The 12,441-nt window shown below is 33.8% G+C and overlaps 1 protein-coding gene across 2 annotated transcripts; it reads left to right on the top strand.

The window, feature by feature from the left end:
• The first annotated feature begins 278 nt into the window (after positions 1-278).
• On the top strand, positions 279-7,658 carry LOC133188943 (kelch-like protein 10). Of its 2 annotated transcripts, none has more exons than XM_061324415.1 (6): positions 279-1,253; positions 1,501-1,651; positions 5,046-5,215; positions 5,804-6,075; positions 6,366-6,457; positions 7,370-7,658. In XM_061324415.1, exons 1-6 carry the CDS (start codon positions 290-292, stop codon positions 7,467-7,469), a joined length of 1,749 nt encoding a protein of 582 aa, XP_061180399.1. In that variant the 5' UTR covers positions 279-289; the 3' UTR covers positions 7,470-7,658. The 2 variants fall into 2 exon arrangements, with proteins under 2 accessions (XP_061180399.1, XP_061180400.1); XM_061324416.1 differs by having other exon boundaries at positions 1,504-1,651.
• Positions 7,659-12,441: the final 4,783 nt, after the last annotated feature.

Genomic DNA, 12,441 nt, shown 5'->3' on the forward strand with positions numbered 1-12,441 from the left:
AAAAATGTGAAATTCGTCTAGTTTATAAAGCATGAAAACAATTCCCGCGTTACAAAAATAGTTATAATATAATAAATAATATTTCTTCAACCGAAGATGTTTTTCATCGATTCCAATCAAATGTGTATGCTGAAAATATGCTGTAAGAAAAAGCAGATTTTTTTTTTACTATGACGTCATAATCAAATGTACGTAAGAAACTTGCCTACATCGTAGATAATTGTTTCCATTGGAATTTTTATTGTGACGTCATAATTGGGTAAGAAAAAATAAAGACACCAAAGAGGGGATGGAAACAGACACAGATACAATGGAATGCCAAATGAAAAGAAAGCTCAGCGCAGAGGCTTTTGATATTTTGTGGGAATTGCGTAAATCAGGGCAGCTGTGTGACGCTGTTATCAAAGTAGAAAACAAAGAATTTCCCATTCATCGAAATATCATGTCTGCGTGTAGTCCATATTTCAGAACTCTCTTCACAACTGAATTTTTCCAAACGAATGCAAAAGAAGTCGTGATCACCGGTGTGTCTGCTGATATAATGAGTCTAATTATAGACTATGCCTACACAAGAAGTGCTGCTGTGACGTCAGACAACATAGAACGTCTGCTTCCTGCTGCCGACCAGTTTCATGTCTTGGGTCTCGTCAATCATTGCTGTGATTTCCTAATGTCGCAGATAACAGCAGAAAACTGTATTGGAATATTAAGATTCGCAAAAAATTATTTTTGTCCAAATTTGGAGAAGGAAGCCTACCGTTTTCTTATGATTAATATTGCAGACGTTATAGCGAATAGTAATGAATTTTTGCAATTCGACATTGAGGAAGTGTGTCATATTTTAAGTTCTGACTCTTTGAATGTAAAGAACGAAAAAATAGTCTTTGACGCAGTAATACGCTGGATCGATTACTATCCTGTTACCAGGAAAGTGTATATCGCCCGATTATTGAAAACGATTCGCCTTGGACTTTTAAGTAAGAAGTATTTCGTGGAAAAGGTTAAAGTTCATCCTTATGTCAAGGATAATGAATTTTGTAAACCTTTAGTCATAGATACTTTGAAATATCTGTATGACTTAGGTACAGATGAGCCTAGGACCATGGGAATGTGTTGCAATATCGCGGCACCTCGCATTCCCCACGAGATTTTGTTCGTTATTGGCGGATGGAGTGGTGCATCGCCAACAAACATTGTGGAGATATATGATACACGTGCAGATCACTGGGCCATTTGTGATATAGCAGATAGAGGTGTGAAAAAAAAACGTATATCTTGCTTAGATATCCTCGATAACTCAGTAAAAAAAAAACTTCTTTGATCGTTTTTGAAGTATGTTATTGTTTACATAGTTTTGGATGTGTATTTTTGAAGAAAAAAAAATCCATCACAATATCTTTAAAATTACGTGTACCAACTTTCGTTTACAAAAATCTCAATACAAGCATCAAATTGATAAAATATCATTTAAATTTCGTTTCTTTACTTCGATTGTTTTAGCAGGCCCAAGAGCGTACCACGGAACAGTGACACTAAATCAAATGATTTACGTCATCGGAGGGTTTGATGGGATAGAATATTTCAACAGCGTGCGCAGCTTTGACCCGATAACCAAAGAATGGAAAGAAGTGGCACCAATGAACACAAAAAGGTAAATTGTTACATTAATTACAATGATTCATGTACATACTAAGTATACGATAATTACATATGCTTGTATTTAAATTTAGTACTAGATTGTATTATCGATACTCTCTAAATCCAATGGTTGATTATTGAGAGAACACAACTAGAAAATTCTACATATTTTTAAAGTATCTATATTGAATTACGAAACCACCACTTCCATTTAGTATAGACTACACGAAATGCTTAGATTTAAGCTATCTTATTTTAATATTTACATTTCCAAATGTTTTCTCCATCTTAACTTTTTGAAAGGTTTTCGATATTTATAACTCAATGTTATTTCCGAATAGTGAGAAACCAAGTGCCGAATATGTATGTCGATATGTAAACGGAAATACCACCGAGGTTGAAGACAACGAATACATGAATTTAGCAGCAATTTATGTTTTCTCATAAATTCTTGCTCGTATTTGTTTTATTCTTTGAAATACCGAAAATTAACTTAAAATTTATTAAAAACCGAATAATAAATATGGTTAACATTAAATTTTAAAACCGGTCAGGGTAGCCTACATGCAGTGGTAGGGTGTGCTTTTCATGTTCGATTCACCTTCGCCGCTTCGCTTCAAACTTGAGACGAAAACATAGGTAGTCACTGTTCCTTCGCCAAACGCCTGTCATTAGAAGTGAAAGTCACGGGTCTTTTGGATGAGACCTTAAAAACCGAGGTCCTGTGTCGCCGTAGGCGTTGGTAGGATAAATAAGTATTGGATATATGCCGAATACATTTATCTGTATGAAAAAATATCGGACAGTTTGAGGCCCGTCAGGGCCGAAAATTGTCTGATATTTTTTTTCATACAGAATTGTATGAGGTATACTTAAAACATTGCTTTTTGATTTACCTGAGAAGTCCGATATCATAACAAAAGACAAAAGTGTAACACAGTGTAATGACCACTGAAGCAATTCTTTCAAGAATGCAGGTTTAAATGAAAAGTACTCGGTATTTAGGGAATCAGCTACACTGTTGTAGGTATTTGAAGTACTTTGATGTTTGATACGGAGAGTAGGGACACTATAATTTTTTCTTCTTTAGAACATACACGAAGCTTAAATTAAAGCAATGCATTGGATTATGATACAGACAATCTAGTGAATTATGTTTTTGGAATGGAAAGGAAAAATAAATGCAGATACGTATGAACTTTGATTTGAACTAAACAACCACAGAAAATAAAGCAGATGCTGAAGGTATATTTGTCCATTCTAATTTCTTTTCTATGATTAGCGCGTCCGTATGTGCCTTGGTAAAACTCTTTTATGGTTAAAATGAGAGATTTATCAGCCAACTCTGCTTATAGCTGCAGAACTGTAGCTCTCAGAAAAAAATATTGACAGACCGGAGAGCTACAGTGCCACCCATAGAGAAAACTGTATATTTATTGCTCACAACAAATTGGGCTCAATTCTGGATTTATTTCTCGAAATTCTTACCTCATCTGCACAAAAGCTCGTTCTCATGAAATTGACATCTGCACGAAGCGTAGTGGACCGAATTGTCTTGCCACCAAAAATGGCAGTATAAATAAGCGAAATTTTCGAGGGTCTCCATTTCAGGCCCAGGAGGGCTATTATCAACTGTTATGATGGAATGTTTTGTTGTCGAAATAGTTTAAGGATATGTTAGGAATGCACGGTTAGTAATATTTTGAGATGGCGGTTTAAATATACGGAGAAATAAATCTAGAATCGAGCGCAATTTTTTGTGCGCAATAAATATACAGTTTTCTCTATGGGTGGCACTGTAGCTCTCCGGTCTGTCAATATTTTTTTTTTTTTTTTTGGAGAGCTACAGTTATGTAGCTACTCTGCTTATAGTGATCAAGTACTTTCGATCATAACTATTCAACCCAGATAAGGGAATTTGTGACCTATGGTTAGCACTAAATGATTGATTGCACTGTAAAATCACATATTTTCGTGTGATCAAATTTTCGAGGTTCGAGAAAAAAATATCGGTTCACGGGGATTTTATTTCGTGGGTGTAGAAGTCCTGAATAGTAATTAATTTGAAATTTTACATTTCATCGAGGACATAAATTCGTGGGTCTATTCATACCACGAAAACAACGAAAATTAAACCACATGAAAATTAGTGATTTCACAGTATATTGCTTAACACCGATCGTATTTAAGCCATATTTTGGTAGTAAAGATTTCTTATGACCGGTTTTTAAAAAAAAAAGTTTTGGGATTTCTCTGGCGGTCCCCAGTTAGTCTACCGTTTTTAAAAAAACATAGAAATGATCTTTTGCGTGCCAATGGGGTTGAAACATTTCTAAAAGTTTAATAAGCTTATTTTAAGTCCCTAAGACCCTTTTTTTTTTTTTTTTTTTTTTTTTTTTTTTTTTTTTTTTTTTGCATGATCTGGTCCCTCGTACTCTCTTCCTTCTAGTATATTCAATTTTAATTAGAAGTTAAAATTTTTCATTTTCCAATTCTGTATGATCAATAATCTGTTTCAAAATCATCATTGTATATATGAAATTTTAGTTTATTTGCTGTTTGCTAAATAATCACAGTTTTATTCTTTTGTTCAGTAACAGTCCAATTTTGAAGGATATCAGTACTGAGACAATATGATAATACGATTGCTCACTAATATCGGATTGCCAAAGGTAAATTTTTAGACTGCAAGAACAAAGGAATTACATCACAGCAATGTTTTAACCCTAACTACTCAAAGTGTCTTCCGCCTATTCCCACTTTTTTAAAATCACAATTCCACCTATTCCCATTTGCAAATAACAATGGCGCTGAGTGCCGAGTATAGGTCTAAATTTGAAACCCTTCACAGCATACGGTGACGACTCTATAGAAAGGGAAAAATTCTCAAATGGGACGTTTAACAACATACGATCAATCGAAAACTGCAATTAAAAGGCACAAAATGCAGAAAAATGGTACATGTATATATACTATTAATGCTTATATTATGCTTCGTTCAATATAAATTGTGTAAAGTATAGCTCTCTGTAGACGATGCATAGGCGTCGGAAGCAAATTGAAAGTGGGGTGGGGGGGGGGCTAATTGAAAGTGGGGGGGCTAAACCAACGAAAAAAGGTAACCCCCAATTTTCAATGCCTATATTATGTCTATCTTTGCAAAAAAAGTGGGGGGCTAAGCCCCCCCTAGCCCCCCCGGTTCCGACGCCTATGCGATGATTTCGCTTTCGTTGTGTCTGATGTCGGAGGGAGGGACTATGGAAATTAAATGGATGAACTTGCATTTCGATTCTGTTACAGAGCATTTTTGGTTTATAATTACATTATATATTCTTTGAAAACAAATTACCCATTCCAAAAAAGGAAAAAAAAGAATATTTAATTAAATAAATATCGAGTTTTTTTAGGTGCTACGTCAGTGCGGTTGTACTTGAGGGTTATATCTACGCCATAGGCGGGTATGATGGTCAGCACAGACAAAACAGCGCGGAGCGATATCTTCCCGCCAAAAATCAGTGGAGTTTAATCTACCCAATGCACGAACAAAGGAGCGACGCCAGCGCCACCTCTCTTAATGGTAATCAAAGATTGTGCGCACTGTTTTAAAAAAAAACCAGTTCAACACAGGTGTTATTGAGTTAAATAGTGCGGCAACAATTTTACGAAAATGTATTATTAAATTGATACATGGAGAATAATACATACCCATTTTTCCATAATACACCCTGTATCAGCCCGATACACTGATATCAATCAGAGGATCAAGGCTCGAGGGCTGATATTACAGTGTGTGTTACGGAAAAGGTATGTTATATAATGTTTTTTACATACTTAGTAATAATTAATATCTACTACAAATAATCACCGATTAGCTTACTGTATAAAATTCCAGTTATTTAAAATCAATTACATCTTTTTACAGAGAATGTGAACAAAAATAGTTGTATTATCACAAAAATGTTTATAAAAGATTTAATCTACAAGTGGTGTGATATAAATCCGTATCAGCCCTGCAGATCCTTATCAATCCAGCAGGATCTGTATCAGCCCTGGAAGCTGATGCAGCTATTGTGACGTCAGGCTTATGGCATATGCAAAAAAAAATGCATTTTTACTATGTAGTAAACGTGTATTAAAGACATTAGATGAATTCTTTTTTTGTCAGGAAAAGTATACATTTGCGGGGGGTTTAACGGACAGGAGTGTCTAAATAGTGCCGAAGTCTACGATCCCGAGACGAATCAATGGACAGAACTGCCACCGATGAGAATCAGGCGCAGTGGCGTAGGCGTTATTGCCTATCAGGAAGAAATCTACGCCTTAGGCGGATTCAATGGACTTGCCCGAATTCATTCTGCAGAAAAGTATTGTCCGAAAAGAAATGCGTGGATAGCGATATCAGACATGCTCAGTCTGAGAAGTAATTTTGCAATTGAGGTATGTATATTTATATTTAAGTGAAGTTTGTATCATATTATCAACTTAGCCATTTGTGAAATTTACAATTAGTTTTATGTGTTCGTTATTCCTTTCTTGAAGTCAGTGTAATTACGTTTTCATATGTCCTTTCACATACATTCACACCTATAAATATATGAACAACATCTATAAATGTATCAACAATTTGAAAACATTGCGAGATCTACGTGTGTATACGTTCAAACGAAAAAAAGACTTGGTCCTTTTGATCCTAAATGTTGTCATTTTTGTTCTGGTTTATTTCACAGCTCCTAGACGACATGATATTTGCCATTGGGGGGTTTAATGGTGTCACTACAATTTACAGTGTTGAATGTTATGATTCCACCACAGATGAATGGTAAGTCTGCAATAGAAAAGAAATGGTAAGAATTACTAACAGAAAAATGATACATGTACTTCATATGGGTACAGTACAAGTAAGACAGTCGAATTTGAGAATTGATATGTAAGCCATGTTACCTGGGAAATGCTTAGTCATTAGCAACAGTAGAATGAGGAGAGCAAAAAACCAAAGGAATACTGAACATTCTTTATTTTACTCGAGTACTCAATATCGCAAAATGGCTCGTCAACGTCAAATCGCAAGAACATGAATTCGCGAATGAACTATAGATCACAAATGTTTCTTTTAAACATGTATTTCAGCTGTATGAAAATTAAAGCGAATAAGTTATACAGTTTCGCGAATGGTGCTTCTCACAAAATTACGCAGAGAAAATCCTCGCACACTTTTAGGAAATCATTGTAAGCAAGAATAATAGTTTATTTAAATCAAGTAAGGCAGGGGAGGTAAGTCATATAAACAGGGGAATAATATGTCATTTATGCAGGAGGAAACGTAAGGAACTGAATCAGAGGAGAGAATATGAAATATTTACCACAGAACTGGTAAGGGTCAGCCAAGTAAAATGAAGGAATGTTTAGAAGTAGATATGAATAAGAGCCAGTTGAGATTAATTTAATACCCCCCCCCCCCTCAGAGAGAGAGAGAGAGAGAATCGTTTTGGTTTTAAAACTTCAATGAATGAGTGTATGAAATACCCTTTCAAAAGGAATACTACCTCTGTGTTCTTTATTCCTTAACAACAGCCATAGTCTTAGAATTGTCTCCCTTCAAAGCAGCCTGTTGAATGGAAAAAGCAGATTTCTTAAAATGTCTGAAAAAAAATAGTTCAGAATTTGTATACTTTATATGCAAGAAGCAAGATTTAATGCCGAAGTCAAAACATTTATAATTGTGTTCTTTCAGGTATGACGCTGCTAACATGAATTTGTACCGAAGTGCACTCAGCGCATGCGTGGTAAAAGAACTACCAAATGTGGAGGATTATATGGACAAAGAAAGATAGATATTTCAGACTTCTACTTTTCAGAAAATGAATTTTAATCAAAATCCAGGAGGTTAACTTTTTTTTTACTCCTTTACTCTAAGCTTACGGAATTTATTAAAGTATTTAGATTAATATTTGATAAAAAATTAAAATACATCTTTTATAGAAAATGATAATCTCAAGAAGAAAAATTTCTTATGATAAAAACTAGAATAACCAGTCATGTGTGATAAGAAAATAAAAGAATGAAATTTTCATTGTGTAATTTTTTAAAATGTACCACTATCAGTTTAAATTTTATTAAGTATACATAATAATCGGTATGATTTCATTCATACGACAATTTCTCGTACAATGAATTGTTACATGTATGGTGTTCCCAGCCCTCATTGTCTCTGACCTTGACTGGATGACTCTGAGGTCTCTACAAGACCACCATACATCTCTGCAGTAAAATTGATACTAAAAAGTGATACTCTTTGGATTGTGTTCTCAGCTTTCCCTGACCACACCTATTTACTCCTTAAGGACAGACCCCCTCCCCCAGCTCCAAAAAAAGAAAGAAAGAAAAGGGATGCATCGACTGCTGCATAAATTTTTGGATTTCTTCAGACTCTGAATGATGCATATAACAAAGAAGAGGGGGAACAAGGCATGCAAAATGTCTATAGCTTCAAATGTATGAAAGTCATGTTCAATTTATGAATTTAGAATTTAGAGTAAAGTTTTTATCATGGAAAGGTATGAAATTATGACAAACAAAACTTTTCTGCAGAAAATTCTTTCTGCAAAAATAATTCTACATTTAAAAAATGTGGTATTCTTGGGGTTCGAAGACAAGCAATAACAAGAAGTATCTGATGAGAATGTAGCCCTACTGGTTTGTATTTACAACAAAGGAAGAGAAAGTTAGCACTTGGATTTGAAAATATGCAACAGCAAATGGTCCTTGGTTTAGTCTCTTTATTATGGCAATATTTATTTCAATCAGATTAAACTGTTGGAGGAGTAGCCTTTTGAAAAAAAATCACCAAATTTTCTATTTTTAGTAACCTTGCAAGACTGTTCATCAAAATCAAAAGCTGATATAAAATTATGTATCTCAGTGTAGTCTACTTATGGGCACAGTTAATATATTGAAATCAGATGATCCAGGGTTCAACATTAACCATAGTCTGTAAGTCTCGGACTAAAGCATTTTCATTCAAACTAATAAAATCGGAGGCTAATAAGTCCAAACGGACTGGAAAACAAGATGAATGAATTGCCGATGTTCGATTCTCGACAACTTTTACTGGAAACCCCTGCAAGCCTTTCAGGTTCTTGGCGGGTAGTTAGATAATTCCGAGTCAATCCAACGCTTATTATTAAGACTGATGAAGTAGAAACGTTTTAAAGATCGTTTAGTATGACACATAGAGATGGAAGTTTTGGATGCATTTTGCTGAAATGAACGAGATCTGGAAAATACGGAAGCCCTGGAGGGACATTGACTTACTTCTTAGGTGTTTTGACTTAGTTCTTATGACTTAATTGTTAATTCTTGTTATTTTAAATTTGTTATCACACGTTTACTTAACCAACAACGTGGCGTGAAAGATGGAGGCTACTTGTACTTTCAGAAAAGAATGAAGTAATATTTTGCCTTTGAATTTATTACTAACTACAAGATAAAATAGTAGTTATGTTCATGTGATAAATCATTATGCAAACTGGAAGTTACAAATAAGAATTAAGCAATAACTTTTATGTAACAACAAATAAGAATTAACAAATAAAATTTAAGTTATAACAACTAAGTTACAAGATATTAACAGATACGAATTTAGTAGTCACAGCTGTACTGGGCGTTAAACTACAATTAATCATTCAAAAAACCACAGTTAAACTAGGACTAAAACATATCATTTTAATAATAAACGTAAGCAAAACTACACATTCTCCATAGCTACGTTACACTAAGTTATAATCAGCAACAAAAAATCACAACAAAAAAGTCGTAACAAGTAAGTCAATGTCCCTCCAGGGCTTCCGTAGGAAAAAGATTGTACTTCCTGTTCGCGAGATTTCAACAATTTTGTGGAATGAAACACTTCACGTAAATGCTTTGTTTATTTAAAAAAAATAAATGTACATATTGTAATGCTTATTTTTAAATTAATCGATAAAAACATTGATGTTTCCTGTATTGACGGACATACATGTATAAAATCGCGTGCGGACTAGTAAAGGTTAAAAAAAAGCACTGCTCTGGCCGGACTAAAGCCTGAAAAATTTAGTGTTGAACCCTGAGATCAAAACTGTAAGAGGAGCAGCATTTTGGAAGTATTTCACAGAAATTTCTATTTTGAGTAACCATGGTAATACTATTATTTGAAATCAAAAATTGAAACACAGAATTATTTATCTGAGTTTGAAATCTTGTGTCCCTGTTATAATTAAATCAGACCAAAACTGTTAGTAGAAGGAGTAGTTTTTTGAAATTATTTCACAAATATTTCTATAACGTAACCATGGCAACAATGCTCACAAAAAATATGTTTCTCAGTGAAATCTACTGTTATACTGAAATCAGACTAAACTGTAAGAAAAGGAGCATTTTGAAAGTATTTCAGAGAGATTTCTATTTTAAGAAACCATGACAATACTGCAAAAAAAAAAAATAACAAAGACCCATGCACTAAATTATGTATCTTAGTGTAGTCTATATGTGTGCCAAGTTATATTGAAATCAGACCAGAACTGTAGGAGGAGTTAAGTGTTAAAAGAATTTTTCACAGAAATCTATTTTTTTTGGTAACCATGACAACACCGTTCATCAAAATCAAAAAATAATGCACTAAATTATTTATGGACACCTGATATGGCGGTGCTCTGTTTGACACAAATAAAAACGCAAGGTTGGAATTATTTGAATGGTCATTTATTAATAAATAAATGACGAAGCAATCAAAATATGTCAACACATAGTAGAATTGATAATTCCAAACACAATTAAACACATTAGGTAATAGAAAAAAAACACATATAGCAAAAACCATCATAAAATCTTAAGTTCACAATATTATGCAATGAGGTACACAAAAATGTGCAATAAACAGAATGCTTGTTTCAGACCTTAACAGTGTCAAAGATAGGGCAACATCCGCCCGGCATCAGACTACGCATGCTACAAAAATACACTGTAAGCAAAATACGTATTTCAAATCTAACAAGAAAAAAGATGTGAAAAATGGGGCAACAATCGCCCTAAAAAGTCAGAACATAAGACGTTAATTAACACATGGAGGTGGGGTGGGATGCGGCATCAGAAAATTGTAAAAATGTTTACCGCAAAAAATAAATATGGAGACTGACTTTATCTTGCGCGCCTGCGCATTAGTGATAAGACAGGAATAAAGGGGCCTCCCATGGGTAGAGGCTTCCAAAGGAATAATAAAAATAATAATACAAAAACTATCAGTATCCATAAATGTTTTTATGTGATAAAATTGCTTTTATGGATACCTGATATAGTGGTGCTCTGTTTGATACAAATGAAAACGCAAGGTTGGACACATATAGCAAAAACCATCATAAAATCGTATGTTCACAATATTATGCAATGAGGTACGCAAAAATGTGCAATAAACAGAATGTGTATTTCAGACCTAAACAGTGTCAAAGATGGGGCAACATCCGCCACCGAACAAAGCCTCAAAGGGTCCACCGCCAAAAACTTAAATTTGCAGGTTTAAAATAATGATTTGATAATTTGATTTCCAAAATGGAAAAATACTCCAGGATATGTATTTAAGTAATCAGAAGCACGTAAAAGAAGAAATTACGGAGTCGATGTATTATACATGTAATTAAAACATATAGCATCTCAATAAGAGACCAAAGGCTTTTGTCATGAATTCATGACCAGAGTGTAGAATCTTTAGATGTCAAGATATGGCAAATAACCTACTAGTATATTCAGATGTGAACAGAAATCTCTGACCTCATGGTCAGAGACTAGATAATAAAATGTAGCCAATAACCAATATTTAGTTGTGACCAGAGGCCCCTGTCGTCATGGTCATAGACTAAATATCAAAATGTAGCCAATAACCAATATCCAGTTGTGACCAGGGGCCCCTGACCTCATGATCATAGACTAGATATAAAATATATAATCTAAAACTTCTACACAAAGAGTCTTAAAACTTGGAAGCAAATCATTTTTTCTATATATAATTTTCTTTTTTTAAAAAGGGATCAGACTGAAATAGATCAAAATATTTACCCATAAAATTGTTTAATCATGCTCACTCGATCACTGAAGTAAAACATATATAACTACTTTGTATCAAAACCAAAACAAAACTGCTGCAAGTGTTTATTTCATCGAATTTTTCTAGCAAAATATTCATAACATGCAAGTTTGCTTAACTGTCATTCTACGGGTTTTTTGAACAGAGTGTTATTTTGGATCATATTGATGACGTCAGTCGCAAATTTTTGAAACTAAATTAACATTCTCTGCATGAAAGCACTTTAAGCATATGACCTAAACAATAAGCAAATAATCATTGGATGCAAAATATTTCAGTATAGAAAGTTTTGTGATGTTTTTATTTGTCGAAAGGACTTATTCGCTCATTTTTACTTTTTTTTGTTCACTTATGACTTAAATATAATAGCTTTCGTTAAAATATCTAAATTAAGGTCAGACGACACGTTCCTCAATAATATATAATTTTTCCCAAGAATTTGTCATTATCAAGTACTGCTACTTTAACACGTTTCCTCAACAAAAAAACAAAAACAAACAAAAAACAAAACAAAAAAAAAAAAAAAAACAAAAAAACTGAGGTACCTTACCAGGCATTTGTGCAAAATACCAGAAGATGGTGTTCCCTACGTAATCCTATTTGAAATCACTTGAATTGTCAATATCACAGTTTTTGTTGTAGTTATTTTCTAGGACATTTTGAAAACAGTTTAGAAATCATAATATAATGTT

This window comes from Saccostrea echinata, unplaced genomic scaffold (assembly GCF_033153115.1).
Source record: "Saccostrea echinata isolate AGI-Se365-2 ecotype Australia unplaced genomic scaffold, CSIRO_AGI_Sech_v1 ptg000016l, whole genome shotgun sequence".
NCBI lineage: Eukaryota > Metazoa > Mollusca > Bivalvia > Ostreida > Ostreidae > Saccostrea > Saccostrea echinata.

Coding starts and splice junctions, on each gene's coding strand:
- LOC133188943 (XM_061324415.1), top strand. CDS start 290: ATGGAAACAGACACAGATACAATGGAATGCCAAATGAAAAGAAAGCTC. Junction 1,652..5,045: donor GCACCAATGAACACAAAAAG/GTAAATTGTTAC, acceptor GAGTTTTTTTAG/GTGCTACGTCAGTGCGGTTG. Junction 5,216..5,803: donor CAGCGCCACCTCTCTTAATG/GTAATCAAAGAT, acceptor TTTTTTTGTCAG/GAAAAGTATACATTTGCGGG.